Source organism: Entelurus aequoreus, linkage group LG23 (genome assembly GCF_033978785.1).
Source record: "Entelurus aequoreus isolate RoL-2023_Sb linkage group LG23, RoL_Eaeq_v1.1, whole genome shotgun sequence".
Lineage (NCBI taxonomy): Eukaryota > Metazoa > Chordata > Actinopteri > Syngnathiformes > Syngnathidae > Entelurus > Entelurus aequoreus.
Genome location: NC_084753.1, coordinates 9106289 through 9127972, shown reverse-complemented (window position 1 = coordinate 9127972; position 21684 = coordinate 9106289). Strand labels below are relative to the sequence as shown.

At 39.7% G+C, this 21684-nt stretch overlaps 1 protein-coding gene across 4 annotated transcripts in view; it reads left to right on the top strand.

Annotated features, from left to right (window-relative positions):
- flvcr2b (FLVCR choline and putative heme transporter 2b) overlaps positions 1–21684 on the top strand; it is a 63317-nt gene that overhangs the window by 29736 nt on the left and 11897 nt on the right. For 3 of the 4 annotated variants that reach the window (XM_062035080.1, XM_062035079.1, XM_062035081.1), the window contains exons 4-8: positions 3089–3156; positions 11188–11291; positions 14656–14766; positions 14950–15055; positions 19421–19532. In XM_062035080.1, coding sequence (XP_061891064.1) covers positions 3089–3156; positions 11188–11291; positions 14656–14766; positions 14950–15055; positions 19421–19532 — 501 coding nt within the window. Of the gene's footprint in view, positions 1–3088; positions 3157–11187; positions 11292–14655; positions 14767–14949; positions 15056–19242; positions 19316–19420; positions 19533–21684 lie in introns of those variants that run through there. The other variant, XM_062035082.1, reaches the window with a different exon arrangement.

The window sequence follows — 21684 nt, the reverse complement described above, 5'->3', positions numbered from 1 at the left end:
CCTGGAGGTGTTTGTATATGTAGATGCCAAATCTCTTTGTAGCTGTCCAAGGCAAATAAACAACTAATAAAACTGACTTTATCAACTGATCTCCTTCCGCACCTTCCCAAAGATGATCTTATCAGCCAATCTCATAAAAATGCAAACAGGCTATTAGTGTAAGGAGGATGTTAGTGTGTTAGCTTCGGAGGGGTCCAAAGTTTGTTGACACTTTGTCTAATGATTAACAGAGGCCCTCATTTGATGGTGTGGCGCTCTGGTCAGAACCTTTGACCTCACGTGAACTTCCACCTGGGAGACATTTCACCCCACACAGATTCCCACAACTATTATTAGCCTGGATTTAAGTTTCCGGACGAACGAGAAGGGTCGAGCGGGTCTCACTGCAAAGTAATGTATTTTTCCGACCATAGGGCGCACCGGATTAAAAGGCGCACTGCCGATGAGCAGGTCTATTCAGGTCTATTTTCATACAAAAGGCGATTATAAGGCGCATTAAAAGAGTCATATTATTATGGTTATTTTCTAAATGTAAAATACTTCCTTGTGGTCTACATAACATGTAATGGTGGTTCTTTGCTCAAAATGTTGCATAGATGATGTTTTACACATCATCTTCAACTCACTTTCTGACAGTCTCTTCAGGATGCGTCTTATTTACGTGCCTCCACTTGGACAGCGTGGTCTTTGTTGTAGCGGTGTAGCGTGCAAGGACGGGAGTGGAAGAAGTGTCAAAAGATGGCGCTAACTGTTTTAATGACATTCACACTTTACTTCAATCAATAACGGAGCAGCATCTCCTCATACGGAAACAACAACAACGCCCGAAATGTGTCCCGTGAAAAACCGTCCGACCAGAACTCTCTAATAAGTAAAGTTCCTTGGGTGAATAATACATATAGTGCTTTCATGGTGAGTTTACTGACAGATATAAGTAAGAACTTGACACTACTTTATATTAGAAATGGCAACAGTGGAGGATGAATGTCACATAACAAGAAGATAGAGAAAAAGAAGAAGCTTATCAACTACGGTGTCGACACGGACTACAAAGGCGGATCGACAATTGTTTGTCTTTAAAGTGGCCGGACAGGAGAGTTTCAAATAGCAAGTGTTTGAAGAAGGTCATACATTAGTATGCACATTGCCAGTCAAAAGTTTGTAGACAATGTGTCATTCATTTGCATCCAAACAACTTTTGCCAGGTACTGTATTTACTCTTATAGTTACCTCCTTTTCTTCCTGAAAGGTAGTGTGTTCATTTAGGCATTGTATCTACAAAAGCCAAAAGCAGTGAAGTTGTCAGGTTGTGTAAATGGTAAATAAAAAGAGAATACAACAAATCCTTTTCAACTTATATTCAATTGAATAGACTGCAAAGACAAGATATTTCATGTTCACACTGAGAAACTTTTAGTTTTTGCAAATATTAGCTCATCTGGAATTTGATGCCTGCAACATGTTTCAAAAAAGCTGGCACAAGTGGCAAAAAAGAGTGAGAAAGTTGAGGAATGCTTATCAAAGACTTATTTGGAACATCCCACAGGTGAACAGGCTAATTGGGAACAGGTGGGTGCCATGATTGGGTATAAAAGCAGCTTCCATGAAATGCTCAGTCATTCACAAAGAAGGACGGGGCGAGGGTCACCACTTTGTCAACAAATGCCTGAGCAAATTGTTTAAGAACAACATTTCTCAACAAGGAATTTAGGGATTTCACCATCTACCATCTAGTAATATCATCAAAAGGTTCAGAGAATCTGGAGAAATCGCCGAAAACCAACATTGAATGCCCGTGACCTTGGATCCCTCAGGCGGTACTGCATCAAAAAGCCACATCAGTGTGTAAAGGATATCACCACATGGGCTCAGGAACACTTCAGAAAACCACTGTCAGTAACTACAGTTGGTCGCTACATCTGTAAGTGCAAGTTAAAACTCTACTATGCAAAGCCAAAGCCATTTATCAACAACACCCAGAAACGCTTCGCTGGGCCCAAGCTCATCTAAGATGGACTGATGCAAAGTGGAAAAGTCTTCTGTGGTCTGACGAGTCCACATTTCAAATTGTTTTTGGAAACTGTGGACGTAGTGTCTTCCGGACAAAAGAGGAAAATAACCATGGGGACGGTTCTAGGGTGAAAGTGTAAAAGGCAGCATGTGTGATGGTATGGGGGTGTATTAGTGGCCAAGACATGGGTAACTTACACATCTGTGAGGGCGCCATTAATGCTGAAAGGTACATACAGCTTTTGGAGCAACATATGTTGCCATCCAAGCAACGTTATCATGGACGCCCCTGCTTATTTCAGCAAGACGATGCCAAGCCACGTGTTACAACAGCATGGATTCGTAGTAAAAGACGAGACTGGCCTGCCTGTAGTTCACACCTGTCTCCCGTTGAAAATGTGTGGTGCAATATGAAGCCTAAAAAACCACAACGGAGACCCCCGGACTGTTGAACAACTTAAGCTGTACATCAAGCAAGAATGGGAAAGAATTCCACTTCAAAAATGTGTCTCCTTAGTTCCCAAACCTTTACTGAGTGTTGTTAAAAGGAAAGGCCATGTAACACACTGGTAAAAATGCCTTTTTTTGTAATGTGTTGCTGCCATTACATTCTAACTTCATGATTATTTGCTAAAAAAAAAAATGTTTCTCAGTGTGAACATGAAATATCTTGTCTTTGCAGTCTATTCAATTGAATATAAGTTGAAAAGGATTTGTTGTATTCTCTTTTATCTACCATTTACACAATGTGACAACTTCACTGCTTTTGGGCTTTGTATTTGAGGAAATACTGTTTTATTTAAAAAAAAGGGTGCCTTTTCAGTCATTCTTAAATCAAATTCTTTCTTTGAATTCCTTGGCGCTGAACAGCAACCTTTTTGGGGGGGGGGGGGGGGTTTGCAGTCTTCTGGCTCTTTGACAGATGGCTGCAAGATGTTAGCTTAAATTGTTGTTTGTCAGCTAGTTTGCTTGCACAACAAACAAAGGACGTGTCCACTTTGACGCAACCAAGTGTCGTTTTTTGTTGTTATTTCCTGCCAAGTTAGCTGATATCTGATGAGCGACTCTTGTTTGGCAGGCCTGAACGTGGGCTGCTTCTACGCTGTCGGCACCTTGCTGAACCGCATGATCATCCAGCACTATCCTGTAAGTCCCGCCTCCCCCTCTACTGTTTACTCGGGTCATGTTGACTGAGTATTATGACCATGTGGTCTTCTTGGAAGTAACATTGAAATTGGGTTTAATTGAAGGCACATGTTTTGCTTTCTCATTTCCTCCTGGATGTGAGTTTACACAGCGAAGCATGCAAATACAATAACTGTTGTGTCATTCAACGAGGGTGGTAGTTTGCCATGACACCTACAGTATGTTATTGAAAGCACTTGGGATTGTGCCTATCATTCACAATCATTATGAAAGACATTTTTTTAATGCATTTTAACTTGTAAATAAAAGGCCGCTTACAGCGTAGCCAATGGGAGTGCCTCTATTGCGCCCATAAAAATCCAATTAATAACCATTCAAAAAGTGCCAACAATACTCCATTTACATTTGTTGACTTAACTATTAACCACATAGTAGGGATATTGTTATTAGAATAATTAACATTGTTATTATAAGTGCTAACGCAGACCAACTATTTATAGTGCGACACGATCACTTCCGTGTAGGGTTGCAAAGGGGTGGAAAGTGCCCGGAAATTTACCACGGGAAGTTAAGCTCGGGAAGTTTGAAAATTTTGACCATTTTTTTGATTATTCAAAGTTGGACACCGTCCATCTTATTCTGTAGAATAAGATGAACAGCTTGTAAAACACTAATGCAATGCCACACACGGATATAAATAGTCAGCTAAACAATTGGAGTACCGTATTTTCCGCACTATAAAGCGCACTGAGTTATAAGGCGCACCTTCAATGAATGGCATATTTCAAAACTTTGTTATAAAAAAAGGCGCACCGGATTATAAGGCGCACCTATGCATCCATTTGATGGAGCTGCGCTAAAGGGAATGCCAACAAAACAGTCAGGTCAGTCAAACTTTATTAATAGATTACAAACCAGCGTTCTGACAACTCTGTTCACTCTCAAAATGAATAAACAGCTGATTTATTCGTGTTACGGTAAGTCAAACGTTAGTGCAATCACAATATAGTAACACTGGAAATAGTGCAGAGCAATAACAATATATCAATAACTCAACGTTGCTCAAACGTTAATGTCACACAACACAACACACAAAATAAACATGTAAAGTTTACTTTATGAAGTTATTCCTCATCCACGAATCCCTCGAATTCTTCTTCTTCAGTGTCCGCATTAAACAGTTGGGCGAATACGGCATCCAAAATGCCCGGCTCCGTCTCGTCGAAGTCATCATTAATGGAGTCCGTGTCTAGCAGTTCAGTGACAATTCCTGCCTTCCTGAAAGCTCGGACCACAGTTAAGACTGATATATCAGCCCAGGCATTTACGATCCACTGGCAGATAGTGGCGTATGTCGTCCGGCGCTGTCTCCCTGCCTTGGTGAACGTGTGTTCGCCTTCTGTCATCCGTGTTCTACTGCGTGACTGATCGCTTTGAGTTTAAACTCTGCGTCGTAAGCATGTCTCTTAATAGGAGCCATTTTGGGGTCTTTACATAAACACACAAATGGAAATGGAACGTCATATATCCCGTAATGCACCGCACTCTTCTTCTTCTTCTACGGGGGCGGCTGCTTACCATGGAAGAAGCGCTTCTTCTTCTATGGGGGCGGCTGCTTACCATAGAAGAATCGCTTCTTCTTCTACGGGGGAAAAAGAAGTTGGCAGCTGTTTACCGTAGTCGCGAGACCTAAACCTTATGGCAAAAGAACGGTTTGGAACAGTGCCAAGGAGAGAGAACAAAGCCAGACCAGAAAAGCAGGAAAACAGAAGAGAAAGAAAGATCAAACAACTTCGGAAGGAGATTAAAACCCTGAAAAAGCAATTCAAATTGGCAAGCACGGAAGAAAAGGAAGGTATTAAAGAACTGACAGCCAGCCTCCGCAAGCAGCTCATCAGGCTGAGAAGAGCTGAAGGTCAAAGGCAAAGGCGGAAAAGGCAGGAAACTGCACGAGCCGAGTTCATAAAAGAGCCCTATCGCTTCACCAAGTCACTTTTGGGAGAGGCGAGGTCAGGGACTCTAACAAGGAGGAGGTGGAGGAGTTTGTTGAAGAGACATTCAGTGAACCTTCAAGAAACGATGCCCTACCAGAAAATCTCGGGCTTGGTACCATCAGTCCACCAACATCCTCCCTCAGCACAGAATATCCATCATGGAGAGAGGTTCAAGAGGTTGTCAAGCACGCAAGATCAGCTTCTGCCCCAGGTCCCAGCGGTATACCCTACAAAGTATACAAGAAATGCCCTAAGCTCCTACACAGGCTGTGGAAGCTTATGCGGGTAATTTGGGCCAAAGGAACCGTACCAACAAGCTGGAGAAGGGCAGAAGGGTGCTTTGTGCCGAAAGAACGGGGATCCACACAGATCAGCCAGTTCCGAACCATTTCCTTGCTCAGTGTGGAGGGGAAAATCTTCTTTTCAGTGCTGGCCAAAAGAATGAGCTCCTTCATGACCCGGAATGGATATATTGACACCTCTATCCAGAAGGGCGGTATCGAAGGGTTCTCCGGGTGCCTGGAGCATACAGGGGTCCTCAGCCAACTTATCCAAGAAGCAAAGGAGAAGAAAGGCAACCTAACAGTAGTCTGGCTTGATTTTGCTAATGCATATGGGTCAATTCCCCATAACGTGATCCAAGTGGCTATGGACCATTACCACATCCCACATCACATCCAGGGGATGATCACCAGCTACCTGGGAGACATCAAGCTACGATTCCAAGCAGCCATGTTCACAACAAAATGGCAGCCAGTGGAGAAGGGAATAGTGACAGGCTGCACCATCTCCCCCATCTTGTTTGTCATGGGAATGAACCTGATCATCTCTGCAGAGATCATAAAGTCAAGAGGACCAAAGACTGCAGCAGGAAGTCAACAACCAGCAATCAGGGCCAGGGGTGCAAATTAACACTCGCCAGTCGCCATTTGCGAGCTATTTTTAGCTTTGGCGAGTAAAATATTTGCCTAACTTGCCACGCTGGCGAGTTGAAAAAGTGAGGTTCACAACAGCAATAATGCAGCGCTTACCGGTACCTAAAGCAACACGGAGATCATTATTTTACCAAGCACATATTTGTTGTGATGTCACGTTCGACGTTCCGTAGACTAGTTGCTAAGAGACGGCAGTTAGCTAGCCTAGTAGTTAGCTTAGAGCGCGCACTACAGGGATATCTCTCAGGCGACAGTCACAGAGTGTACCGGTAACGTTACTCGAGTCTTAATAGCTAACAATCATTCTTCCTAGCCTTAAGCCTATAAATCTTATCGTTATGTGGCGCTTCCTGAAACCCATAGCTAAAAAGGCACGGACGGAGGAGGAGGAGGAGGAGGAGGAGGAGGAGGGGGGTCGCGATGCGAATGCTGCGAAACCCAAACCGACCAGCGCTGGAACTGGGGGGAGAAAGTTTCAGACGAAGTGGCTATACGACGATGCAGGGAAAAAACGCGACTGGCTGACTGTCAAGAACAACATCATGTTTTGCACTGTGTGCACAACTTTTGGAAAGGACAAAAAAAGTCAGGCGAGTCACTTTGTTGTGGGCTGCTCCTCGATGAAAGTTGAAAGTATAATATCACATGAAGGCACTCGCAACCACGACAAAAATATGAAAATAAAGCAAGCCAAGTCTGCCCCACTCCATGAAGCGCCCTCGGTGCAAGTTCTCACTAAACTCTCGGACGTAAACACCCAGAAGATGAAGCTTCTTTTCCGAAATGCGCACGCCATCGCCAAGAAAGGTCGACCCATCACCGACTACGTCTGGCAATGCAGGTAATTGTTAGCTGTGTCCTGTGTTTATATTTACATTACAAATGCCATGGATGTAAAGTGACAGTTTAATGATTGTGGTTGTGGTTGTAGAATTGGTTTTAATGTGACGTGAACACTTCTACATGGCGGAATACAATGGTAAAGGAAATAGTTTGTTTTGGCATTTGGCGAGTAAAAAATATGGTTGGCGAGTATGTTTTTTCACCTACTAGCCACTTGGCGAGTTGGTCAAAAAGTTAGTTTGCACCCCTGATCAGGGCATTCATGGATGATCTTACCGTGATAACACCAACTCATGTGCAGGCGAGATGGGTCCTGGCGGAACTGGATCGTATGGCTACTTGGGCGAAGATGATCTTCAAGCCCAAGAAATCAAGGTGTCTGGTGATCCAAAAGGGGAAAACAACGGGAAAGTTCAAGCTGCTTGTTCAGGGGGAAGCAATCCCAAACATCCAGGGGAACCCAATTAAATGCCTTGGAAAGTGGTATGATGATTCCATGACGGATAAAAACAGCATCTCCAGCACCGAAAAGCAAGTTGAAGAATGGTTGAAAAGGATTGACAAGTCTGGTCTGCCTGGGAAATACAAGTGCTGGATCTACCAGCATGGCCTACTCCAAAGACTTATGGGGCTTCTCACCATGTACGAAGTGGCGATAACAACAGTTGAAGGGTTTGAGAGAAAGTTCAACAAGCACCTTCGGAAATGGTTGGGAATACCCCCCGAGCTTTACATCTACGGGGCTCTACATAAGGTCGGGTCAGCTCCAACTCCCCTGTCTTCAGTTCTGGAGGAGTTTTAAGTCGCAAAATGCAGACTTTCCCTGACATATAGGGACTCCCAAGATCGACTGATCAGGGAAGCTGGAATAAGAACAAGATCTGGAAGGAAGTGGGCCACCAGCACTGCTGTTATCCAGGCAGAATCATCTCTCAGGACCAAAGATACCATCGGAAGCCCCTGCACTGGAAGACAGGGTCTAGGAACATCACATTTCCAGCAGTGGTCCAAGTCCACTCCCAGGGAAAAGAGGACCATGATCCAGGATGAAGTTCGAAACCTTGAGGAAGAAGGAAGAAGAGCTAAAGCCATCGAGCTCGCAACCCAGGGTGCCTGGACAAGGTGGAACCTTCCCAAGAGGAATTTGATGTGGAGTGAACTGTGGAGGCTGGAGCCGTTTCGTATCTCGTTTCTGCTCCGGGCAGTATATGACACCCTGCCGACCCCAGTCAACCTGCATAGGTGGGGAATGAGGGAGGACCCGCTGTGCAGGTTGTGTGGTGGTAAAGGAACTATGGCACACATTCTTTCTGGGTGCAAAACAGCATTGACCCAGGGAAGATACAGGTGGCGCCATGACAAGGTGTTGGCAATGCTCGCAGACATCTTGGAGCAAGAGAGGAGAAAGAAACACCCAGCCAAAACTAAGCCACTGCTGAGCACCATCACCTTTGTGAAAGAGGGTCATAGACCAGTTGTCTAATGCCAAGCCAAGCAAAACCTCCTGCAGTTGGCCCAGGGATGGGAGATGGAGGTCGACCTGGGGAGGAAGCTCCTCTTCCCAGAGGCGGTACTGTCCACCACTCTGAGACCAGACATAGTTATGTGGACCCCAGAGGGAAAGAAAATCATCCTGGTGGAACTTACTGTCCCGTGGGAGGAGGGATGTGAGGAAGCGGCAGAGAGGAAGAAAACAAAGTACCAACAACTTGTCCAGGACTGCCGGGACAAGGGGTGGACAGCATGGCTGATGACAGTGGAAGTTGGATGTCGAGGATTCCCTGCTCAATCTGTGTGGAATCTGATGACAAAGGTCGGATTGAGAGGTCACTTGAGGAAAACAGCCGTTCGTAGGCTGGGAGAAGCGGCAGAGAGAGCCTCCTGTTGGCTCTGGCATAAAAGAGAGGACAATAGCTGGAAGCCTGGATGAGAGGGGCAGTGATCTGGCCAATCACTGCTGACCCACCAACCGGAGAGTGTTGTGGTTAAGGGTCGAAACACTCGGTGAACATTGGGGACCACCTGATGACCTCTTGTCCAGGCCAAAGCTTTATCCATTAGAAATGGATTAAAATAGCATCTTTGATGTATTTGCAAACTGAAAATGAAAATGAAGTTTAGGTTTGTTGTGGCTCAATATTGGTCCATATATAAGGCGCACCGGATTATAAGGCGCACTGTCAGCTTTTGAGAAAATTGGAGGTTTTTAGGTGCGCCTTATAGTGCGGAAAATACAGTAGTCTTTAAAAATATGTTACTGATGGACAAATGAATATAAATAGGCTAGATGAATAAATGAACATGCTAAATCAAACTATAAGCTACATTCTTGTATGACAACAGAATGGCTAGCAGAACAGAAGGCAGAGGAAACTACACCTTTTGATTTAGTATTTGCTAGTTGCTATTTGCTTCATTATGAGACTGTGGTGGTACATAAACCTAGCTAGCTAGAGATATTGGCCCCAAAATGATTGAACAAGTACAGGAACAGCTAGCTAGCTTGAGTGTAAGTCTGCTGGAGTAGTCTACAGTCATACAGTAACAAGTAATTACACCTCTATTACACTTAAATACCATATATCAAATATATTTACCCCATCAACACTTACCTGACTGGATGAAGTCCTTAGGCTCAAATACTAGTGTGGCCTCAATAGCCCTGCTGTAGTGTGTAGCATGCTGGGAATTATCTGTGCATGTGATGGAAGAATGCACTGCACATGTGATGGAGGAATGCACAGTGAAGGGTTGGAATTCTACTGAATTTGCATGAAATCAGGTTGTTTTAGCTAATAATCATGCTGCAAGATCTAGCCTGTTGCATTCAATGTTTATTCCCATTCATTTCCGTTAATTTCCATATATTCCCGTTACTTCCCATGGAAAGTTTCCAACTTTGAATATTCCCGGAATTTTGTAACCCTACTTCCGTGTCTCCCTATGTTTACATCATAGAGTGGTCTGCTGCTTCCTTGCTCCCTGGAAGTTTATTCTAGATCATAAATCATGCCTCTCACCTGAAAAGTAGATGGCTGAGGATATAATCTGACAAGTTGGTACACTTTGACCACCATTTAGGACCTGGAACTGGCGAGAAAAGACACAAAAAGCGCTTGTTCCCCACCCCGTTTTTTTGCAAGGGTTATGAGATGCTTTTGAACAACTTAAGCTGTACATCAAGCAAGAATGGTAAAGAAAGGAAAGGCCATGTAACACACTGGTAAAAATGCCTTTTTTGCAATGTGTTGCTGCCATTAAATTCTAAGTTCATGATTATTTGCAAAAAAGAACCAAGTTTCTCAGTGTGAACATGAAATATCTTGTCTTTGCAGTCTATTCAATTGAATATAAGTTGAAAAGGATTTGTTGTATTCTCTTTTTATTTACCATTTACACAACCTGACAACTTCACTGCTTTTGGTCTTTGTATACAAAATGATGTCTGTCTGTAAATAAATAAATACATACCGTATTTTTCGGACTATAAGTCGCAGTTTTTTTCATAGTTTGGCCGGGGGTGCGACTTATACTCAGGAGCGACTTATGTGTGAAATGATGAACACATTAGCGTAAAATATGAAATAATATTATTGATGTCATTCACGTAAGAGACTAGACGTATAAGATTTCATGGGATTTAGCGATTAGGAGTGACAGATTGTTTGGTAAACGTATAGCATGTTCTATACGTTATAGTTATTTGAATGACTCTTACCATAATATGTTACGTTAACATACCAGTTGGTTATTTATGCCTCATATAACGTACACTTATTCAGCCTGTTGTTCACTATTCTTTAGACATTTTAAATTGCCTTTCAAACTGTGTAATGCATATGTTCCTTGACTGCACTTAAATGTAGAATATATTTATATTATTCATATATCATATATAATATATTATATTATTTTTTGTTATTATTATTGTCTATTGTGAGCGAACTGTGGTGCTGAATTTCCCCCAGGGATCAATAAAGTATTTTCTATTCTATTCTATTCTAAATGTCTATTCTTGGTGTTGGGTTTTATCAAACACATTACCCCAAAAAATGCGACTTATACTCCAGTGCGACTTATATATGTTTTTTTCCTTCTTTATTATGCATTTTCGGCAGGTGCGACTTATACTCCGTAGCGACTTATAGTCCACAAAATACGGTAGCTATTGTGACATCCAAAATGGTCTTTAATGGTATACATTGTGGTCTTCTATGGCTGTGATGTAAACACTCAGCTGTCCTTGTTTGACCTGTCAGGGTGAAGAGGTGAACGCTGGGAGGATCGGCCTCACCATCGTCATCGCCGGCATGGTGGGCTCCCTCATCTGTGGGGTGTGGCTGGACAGGACCAAAACCTACAAGTAAGTCCAAGGAAAGGGAGCCCACGCAGGCGGCTCAGAGACTCTAACGAGACCAAAGTGGAAACAGATGTTTGTTGACCTTTCTTTGTTCAAGTCGCATGTTTGGCGTGTGTGTTTATCCAGGTGTGCTTCAATGTCCTAACCTTTGTGCTCCCCCGATGTGAACCCCTGAGGGTGGAGTGAGGGGCTCCAGTGGATGGAACCCCCACAACTTGTTTATTGATCATGCTATTGTCCTGCAAATGGCACATGCTGCTGTCAAAGTTAGCCTGAAGTTTTACATTAGTCAGGTAGCAGGTTACTTGTGAAGCCAGTAAGATTTGGTGTCTTCACAAAATTGACAATTCAAAAAAAAGTGGCTTTGACCACAAATAAATGCAAACATTGAACAAAACAATAATATTTTTGTACAGTTACTGTTTTTGTGTGTTTCACAGGTTTTTATTTTCAAGTTTGTCACTGCATGGAACAGATCGGTGTGTGGATGCAAACTATCGTCTTTAGCTGATCTCAAATAAAACAGAATAATTGTCTTTGGCCAACAGAAGCAAATATAGATACAAAAGCCAAAAGCAGTGAAGTTGTCACGTTGTGTAAATGGTAATTAAAAATAGAATACAACAAATCCTTTTCAACTTATATTCAATTGAATAGACTGCAAAGACAAGATATTTCATGTTCACACTGAGAAACTTTGTTCTTTTTTGCAAATAATCATGAAGTTAGAATGTAATGGCAGCAACACATTGCAAAAAAGGCATTTTTACCAGTGTGTTACATGGCCTTTCCTTTTAACAACACTCAGCAAAGGTTTGGGAAGTGAGGAGACACATTTTTGAAGTGGAATTATTTCCCATTCTTGCTTGATGTACAGCTTAAGTTGTTCAGCAGTCTCCCTTCTCATATTTTAGCCTTCACACATTTTCAATGTCTGGACTACAGGCAGGCCAGTCTAGTACCCACACTCTTTTACTATGAAGCCACACTGTTGTAACACCTGGCTTGGCATTGTCTTGCTGAAATAAGCAGGGGCGTCCATGATAACGTTGCTTAGATGGCAACATATGTTGCTCCAAAAGCTGTATGTACCTTTCAGCATTAATGGGACGGCGTGGCGTAGTGGGTAGAGCAACCGTGCCAGAAACCTGAGGGTTGCAGGTTCGCTCCCCGCCTCTTACCATCCAAAAAATCGCTGCCGTTGTGTCCTTGGGCAGGACACTTCACCCCTTTGCCCCCGGTGCCGCTCACACCGGTGAAATGAATGATGAATGAATGGTAGGTGGTGGTCAAGGGGCCGTAGGCGCAAACTGGCAGCCTCGCTTCCGTCAGTCTACCCCAGGGCAGCTGTGGCTACAAATGTAGCTTACCACCACCAGGTGTGAATGAATGATGGGTTCCCACTTCTCTGTGAGCGCTTTGAGTATGTAACAATAGAAAAGCGCGATATAAAATCTAATCCATTATTATTATTATTATTATTATTTAATGGTGCCTTCACAGATGTGTAAGTTACCCATGTCTTGGCCACTAATACACCCCCATACCATCACACATGCTGCCTTTTACACTTCCACCCTAGAACATGTCTTGACCACTAATACACCCCCATACCATCACACATGCTGCCTTTTACACTTCCACCCTAGAACATGTCTTGACCACTAATACACCCCCATACCATCACACATGCTGCCTTTTACACTTTCACCCTAGAACATGTCTTGACCACTAATACACCCCCATACCATCACACATGCTGCCTCTTACACTTTCACCCTAGAACATGTCTTGGCCACTAATACACCCCCATACCATCACACATGCTGCCTCTTACACTTTCACCCTAGAACATGTCTTGACCACTAATACACCCCCATACCATCACACATGCTGCCTTTTACACTTTCACCCTAGAACATGTCTTGACCACTAATACACCCCCATACCATCACACATGCTGCCTTTTACACTTTCACCCTAGAACATGTCTTGACCACTAATACACCCCCATACCATCACACATGCTGCCTTTTACACTTTCACCCTAGAACAGTCCGGATGGTTCTTTTCCTCTTTGGTCCACAGTTTCCAAAAACAATTTGAAATGTGGACTCGTCAGACCACAGAAGACTTTTCCACTTTGCATCAGTCCATCTTAGATGAGCTCGGGCCCAGCGAAGTGTTTCTGGGTGTTGTTGATAAATGGCTTTGGCTTTGCATAGTACAGTTTTAACTTGCACTTACAGATGTAGCGACCAACTGTAGTTACTGACAGTGGTTTTTTGAAGTGTTCCTGAGCCCATGTGGTGATATCCTTTACACACTGATGTGGCTTTTTGATGCAGTACAGCCTGAGGGATCCAAGGTGTGTAATATCATGGCTTACGTGCAGTGATTTCTCCACATTCTCTGAACCTTTTGATGATATTACGGAGCGTAGATGGTGAAATCCCTCAATTCCTTGTTGAGAAATGTTGTTGTTCAACAATTTGCTCAGGCTTTTGTTGACAAAGTGGTGACCCTCGCCCCGTCCTTGTTTGTGAATGACTGAGCATTTCATGGAATCTACTTTTATACCCAATCATGGCTCCCACCTGTTCCCAATTAGCCTGTTCACCTGTGGGATGTTCCAAATAAGTCTTTGATGAGCATTCCTCAATTTTTTCAGTCTTTTTTGCCACTTGTGCCAGCTTTTTTTAAACATGTTGCAGGCATCAAATTCCAAATGAGCTAATATTTGCAAAAAATATGAAAGTTTCTCAGTGTGAACATGAAATATCTTGTCTTTGCAGTCTATTCAATTGAATATAAGTTGAAAAGGATTTGCAAATCATTGTTTTTATTTACCATTTACACAACCTGACAACTTCACTGCTTTTGGGGTTTGTAGATCTCTGACATGTTAGAACCATCTGGACCTCTAAAAACCTCAGGGAGTGGTCTCCTGGTGACATGTTAGAACCATCTGGACCTCTGAGAACCTCAGGGAGTGGTCTCCTGGTGACATGTTAGAACCATCTGGACCTCTGAGAACCTCAGGGAGTGGTGTCCTGGTGACATGTTAGAACCATCTGGACCTCTGAGAACCGCAGGGAGTGGTCTCCTGGTGACATGTTAGAACCATCTGGACCTCTGAGAACCGCAGGGAGTGGTCTCCTGGTGACATGTTAGAACCATCTGGACCTCTGAGAACCTCAGGGAGTGGTCTCCTGGTGACATGTTAGAGCCGTATGAACCATCTCCAGCTCTGAGAACTGTAGTTACTTCCTTGTTCCCAGTTGTTAATGACAAACTTTAATGTCATTTCCACATTGTGGGATAAATACAAAGATTGTTCATTTTGCTAACATCCTGTGTTTTCCAGACAGACCACCCTGGTGGTGTACTTCATGTCTCTGGTGGGGATGATCGTCTACGCCGCGACACTCAGTCTGGGCCACCTATGGGTGGTGTTCATCACAGCTGGAGCTCTTGGGTACAAGTTGTACAGTTTTTCTCTTGGTTGCAATCTCTACAGTTCACACAAGCCAGATAGTGAAAGTTGATGATTGGATGAGTTTGCCAGCTGGAATGTGTGGTATTCCTCTGATAAGGTGTTGCAGGATTTGTAGGATCACATCCACCACGCATGCAACTACTCTTCTTTTACCCTTCCCAGGTTTTTCATGACGGGCTACTTGCCGCTAGGTTTTGAGTACGCAGTGGAGCTGACTTATCCTGAGTCCGAGGGCACGTCATCCGGGCTCCTCAACTGCTGCGCACAGGTAACATGAAGAGGAAATGTAGTATTGGAAAGTAAAACAAATATATGATATCAATTACCAATTGTTATTATACTCATACTATTATGACTTTATTCTTATTATATATATTTTGTCTCTAAATGTATGACTATAGTGTCTTAAAATGTGACTCTTTAAATCAAAATAATGCAATAAATAAAACAATTATCTACACAAAATTATTTTCTCATAACATGGGGACTTTAAAAAAAAATAAAAAAACATTTTGCTTATTATTTGCAACATTTTACCTGTAAAATCAATATTTTTTTGTCTTTTTAGTCTCTTTAAAAAAAAAACTGAAAATCTCAATTTATCAAACATTTCATATATACCGTATTTTTCGGACTATAAGTCGCTCCGGAGTATAAGTCGCACCGGCCGAAAATGCACAATAAAGAAGAAAAAAAACATATATACGTCGCACTGGAGTATAAGTCGCATTTTTGGTGGAAATGTATTTGATAAAAGCCAACAGCAAGAATAGACATTTGAAAGGCAATTTAAAATGTCTAAAGAATAGTGAACAACAGGCTGAATAAGTGTACGTTATATGAGGCATAAATAACCAACTGCTATGTTAACCTCACATATTATGGTAAGAGTCATTCAAATAACTATAACATATAGAACATGCTATACGTTTACCAAACAATCTGTCACTCCTAATCGCTAAATCCCATCAAATCTTGTCGCTCCTGGTATGTCCTTTCTTTCTGCTGCTCGATCACCGTTTTCTGCTGCATATTTCACTACGTCCAGCTTGTAATCTGCAGTATATGATTTCCTTTTCAGTCCTTCTCAGTTTTTATAAGTTACCGCCAACGTTGATGTGATCCATTTTAATAGCTCCGGCAGTAGCATATAGCATATAGCAGTTAGCATTCCAAAACCCACAATGCACTTCTGCCATGACCCGCCCCCGCCGAATTCTTATTGGTTGACGTGTGTGTGACGATTGCTGCCATTTGCTTCGTCGCTCACGCGAATGAGATAAATAATATTATTGGATATTTTACAATAATGTGTTAATAATTTCACACATAAGTCGCTCCGGAGTATAAGTCGCACCCCTGGCCAAACTATGAAAAACACTGTGACTTATAGTCCGAAAAATACGGTAAATAGGGTTATGTGACTTTTTTTTTTCTTAATTACACTATTATTCCAATGAAAATACCTTTTTTTCTTGTATAATACCACACTTTTCCCTTTATTATGGCTTTATTCTTATTATATTTTTGTCTCTAAATGTATGACTATAGTGTCTTAAAATGTGACTCTTTAAATCCAAATAATGCACTAAATAAATTATTTTTTTTTACATCAAATTATTATTTTCTCATAACAGGGACTTTAAAAAAAATAAAAACACATTTTTGTTATTATTTGCAACATTTTACTTGTAAAATCAATATTTTAAGTATTTAAAAAAAGACTGAGAATCATAAATTATTAAATATATTTTATTAAAATTTTTTTTTTTAATTACACTTTTATTCCAATGCAAATACTTTTTTTTTTTCTTGTAGAATACCACACTTTTCCCTTTATTATGACTTTTTTCTTATTATATTTTTGTCTCTAAATGTATGACTATAGTGTCTTAACATGTGACTCTTTAAATCCAAATAATGCAATAAAAAAAAAAAAAGATTTACATTAAATTATTCTTTTCTCATGACATGGGGACTTAAAAAAAACGTTTTAAAAAGTGCTTATTATGTTATGTATTTGCTGCATTTTACTTTTAAAATCAATATTTTTAGTCTCTTTAAAAAAAAATTCAAAATCTTAATTTTAAATATATTGTATATTTATAGTTATATGTATTTTTTTTTTTGAAAAATTACACTTTTATTCTAATGAAAATACCCTTTTTTTGTAGGATTCCACACTTTTCCTCCTTATGACTTTATTCTTATTATATATATTTCGTCTCTAAATGTATGACTGTCTTAAAATGTGACTCTTTAAATCCAAAAAATAAAAAAAATAATTTACATCAAATTATTTTCTCATAACATGGGGACTTTAAAAAAAATTAAAACAAATTTTGCTAATTATATTATTTGCAACATTTTCTTGTAAAATCAATATTTTAAGTATTTAAAAAAAAGACGGAGAGTCATAATTTATTAAATATATTTTATATATATAGGGTTATATTTATTTATTTAAAAAAAATGTAATTACACTTTTATTCCAATGAAAATCCTTTTTTTTTTCTTGTAGAATTCCACACTTTTTCCCCTTATTATGACTTTATTCTTATTACCGGTATATATATTTTGTCCCTAAATGTATGACTATAATGTCTTAAAATGTGACTCTTTAAATCCAAATAATGCAATGAATAAAACAATAATTTACATCACATTATTTTCTCATAGCATGGGGACTTTAAAAAAAAATGAAAACACATGTATATTATATTATTTATTTGCTACATTTTACTTGTAAAATAAATATTTTTAGTGTCTTTAAGAAAAGACTGAAAATCTTAATTTATTAAATATATTTTATATAAAAATAGGGTAATATTTATAATTTCTTTTGGAAAAATTACACTTTTATTTCAATGAAAGTACCTTTTTTTTCTTGTAGAATTCCACACTTTTCCCTCTTATTATGACTTTATTCTTGTTATACATATTTTTTCTCTAAATGTATGACTATAGTGTCTTAAAATGTGACTCTTTAAATCCAAATAATGTAATTAAAAAAATAAATAATTACATCAAATTATTATTTTCTCATAACATGGGGACTTTAAAAAAAATGAAAACACATGTTGCTTATTATATTTTTTATTTGCAACATTTTACTTGTAAAATCAAAATTTTCAGTCTCTTTAAAAAAAGACTGAGAATCTTAATTTATTATATATATATATATATATATATATATATATATATATATATATATATATATATATATATATATATATATATATAGGGTTATATAATTTTTTTTGGTGAAAAATACACTTTTATTCTAAAAAAAAGACATTTTTTTTCTTGTAGAATTCCACACTTTTTCCCCTTATGATGACTTTATTCTTATATATATTGTGTCTCTAAATGTATGACTAATGTGACTCTTTAAATCCAAATAATGCAATAAATAATGTTGAATCAAATTATTTTCTCATCATATGGGGACTTCAAAAACAAATAAAAACACATTTTGCTTATCTTTTATTTGCTACATTTTACTTGTAAAATCAATATTTGTATTCTCTTTAAAAAGACTGAAAATCTTAATTAATTAAATATATTTTATATATAGGGTTATTTTATACAATGTTTTTGAAAAATTACACTTTTATTCTAAAAAAAATACTTTTTTTTTTCTTGTAGAATTCCACACTCTTTACCCTTATGACTTTATTCCTGTTATATATATTTTGTCTCTAAATGTATGACTAAAGTGTCTTAAAATGTGACTCTTTAAATCCAAATAAAACAATAATTTACATCAAATTATTTTCTCATAACATGGGGACTTTTAAAGAAAATAAAAACACATTTTGCTTATTATATTATGTATTTGCTACATTATTCTTGTAAAATCAATATATTTAGTCTCTTTAAAAAGACAGAAAATCTTAATTTATTAAATATATTATATATATATATATATACGTATATATATTTATTTATTTATTTTATTTTTTATTTTTCTTAATTGTACTTTTATTCCAAAAAAAAATAGAATTCCACACTTTTCCCCCTTATTATGACTTTATCCTCATAAAATCACGTTTCAATGTTGTCCAGAAGATGTCGTTTACTAATATGCATGATGATCTTTTTTTTTAAATCAAAAGACAGAAAAAAGATGGCACATATTTAAACAAATGTCTTTATTATTGGTATCAACATTTCATATTTTTTCTCGTTACAACAGACATTTTTTCTCTTGCATTTTTTTTGCTTTACAATTTCCACAATGTGACGCCGTGGTTGTTAAAAAGTCCCACTTTGAGCACCCCTGGTTTACGTACCCTGGGAAGGTTAAGCGTTACCAGGAGGGAATTGTGAGATCATTTACGATGCAATAAGTAGCGCCAAATGTCTTTCAGGCGTTTCAAATGTTTACTTTTAGTCGTCTTTCTCTACTTCTGCTTAATTGTGCTGCCTACCCCTCACTGTTGCCCCCTGCAGAGTGGAGGAAGTACTGCAAGAATGAGCCTTTCTCTTGTCAGTCAAGATTGAGGGCTTCACACGCTCACATCTTGTCATGATTTCATTTTTAGGTGATGTTCGGCTGGTTAAAATTGAAGTTGTGGTCCATGTTTTAGACACTGAACATTTTTTCCATGTCTTCTTGCTTGGCGTGCAGGTGTTTGGCATCATCTTCACCATCAGTCAGGGCAAGATCATCGACACATTCGGCACGCTGCCCGGCAACATATTCCTCTGCGTCTTTCTCCTGGTTGGCACCATCATGACAGGTAAGAGGTTTTCCCACAATGTACTTCCTGTTTGACTCTTTAGCAGCAACTGTTTGTAGCAAACTGTGTGGAGCATCCTGGTGAGCTGGACAACACCTGGGTTTATGTGTGGAGCATCTTGGTGAGCTGGACAACACCTGGGTTTATGTGTGGAGCATGTTGGTGAGCTGGACAACACCTGGGTTTATGTGTGGAGCATCTTGGTGAGCTGGACAACACCTGGGTTTATGTGTGGAGCATCTTGGTGAGCTGGACAACACCTGGGTTTATGTGTGGAGCATCTTGGTGAGCTGGACAACACCTGGGTTTATGTGTGGAGCATCTTGGTGAGCTGGACAACACCTGGGTTTATGTGTGGAGCATCTTGGTGAGCTGGACAACACCTGGGTTTATGTGTGGAGCATCTTGGTGAGCTGGACAACACCTGGGTTTATGTGTGGAGCATGTTGGTGAGCTGGACAACACCTGGGTTTATGTGTGGAGCATCTTGGTGAGCTGGACAACACCTGGGTTTATGTGTGGAGCATCTTGGTGAGCTGGACAACACCTGGGTTTATGTGTGGAGCATCTTGGTGAGCTGGACAACACCTGGGTTTATGTGTGGAGCATCTTGGTGAGCTGGACAACACCTGGGTTTATGTGTGGAGCATCTTGGTGAGCTGGACAACACCTGGGTTTATGTGTGGAGCATCTTGGTGAGCTGGACAACACCTGGGTTTACGGCCGTCACTACTTTTGAGTTCTAACAACAGCAGCAGAAGTCATTGACACTCCTAACACGGCTCACAATACACAAACATTTGTCTCTAAATGTAATATATATTTCCTCTCTAAATGTATGACTATAGTGTCTTAAAATGGGACTCTTTAAATCTAAATAATGCAATAAATAAAACATTTTTTTACATCAAATTATTATTTTCTCATAACATGGGGACTTTAAAAAAAATAAAAACACATATTGCTTCTATTATTTTGCAATATTTTACTTTTAAAATCAATATTTTCAGTCTCTTTAAAAAAAGACTGAGAATCTTAATTCATTAATGATATTTTTTAGATCTATATAGGGCTATATTTATAATATTTGGTGACGTTAGAACAGAGTCTTGTTTCTTTCACGATGTGAATAGCAGTCTGTAGAGAAAAGTGTTTCTGGTGTTGTTGTCGCCACCCTCATGTTAGGAGTTGTGTTTAGTACAAATGTGGACTTGGACAGCTGCTGGGGTCTTTGTGCTTGTGCTTGTGTGCTTGCTAGGGGGAGCATGGCAGCTGACACTAACTGTAAAGAGCAATACATCAATAAATACAACACCATTAAAACAATACTAAAGGACACCAGAACGCATCAATTGATTTAGTTTTAATCAGCCCCTTAAGTTTCTTAGCAGCTATAAAATGATGTTGCTGAATAGACAATATGTCTCATATTTTTTTTATTTCTGACCTTTATTAATCAGCCCCTTAAGTCTTCTAGCGGCTATAAAATGATGTTGCTGAATAGACAATATGTCTAATATTTTTTTATTTCTGACCTTTATTAATCAGCCCCTTAAGTCTTCTAGTGGCTATAAAATTATAAAATGATGTTGCTGAATAGACAATATATCTAATATTTTTTATTTCTGACCTTTATTAATCAGCCCCTTAAGTTTACTAGCGGCTATACAATTAGAAAATGATGTTGCTGAATAGGCGATAGGTCTAACATTTTTTATGTCTGACCGTCCAAAATGTTGCCTTCCACACTTAGGACGGGGGATTCTGGTGTGTGTGTGCAGTGACAGCACTGATCCTGCAGCCCTGTGTGGAACTGTCAGTTTGCACGGGCTAAATAGTGCTCACCAAAGGGTGATAAGTGTCTGTAAATCACATTGCATGTGCAAAAGAATGATATCTTCTCCTCTCAGTATTAATGGTGTTTAGATGATCAACATATATTTAGCACACCAATGAAGACAGAGACACAACATGGATTGCACGTCTTATTCTGCTCACTTAACAGACGCAATCCACGTTGCACACGTTTAGTAGATCAGCTTTGCATGTGCTATCACGTGTTTTAGTACATGCAAACCGTTAGTAAGAAAGATCAAGTGCTTTATTGACGCACATTATTTCCAGGCTTTTGCGAACCACGTAACAAAGATGA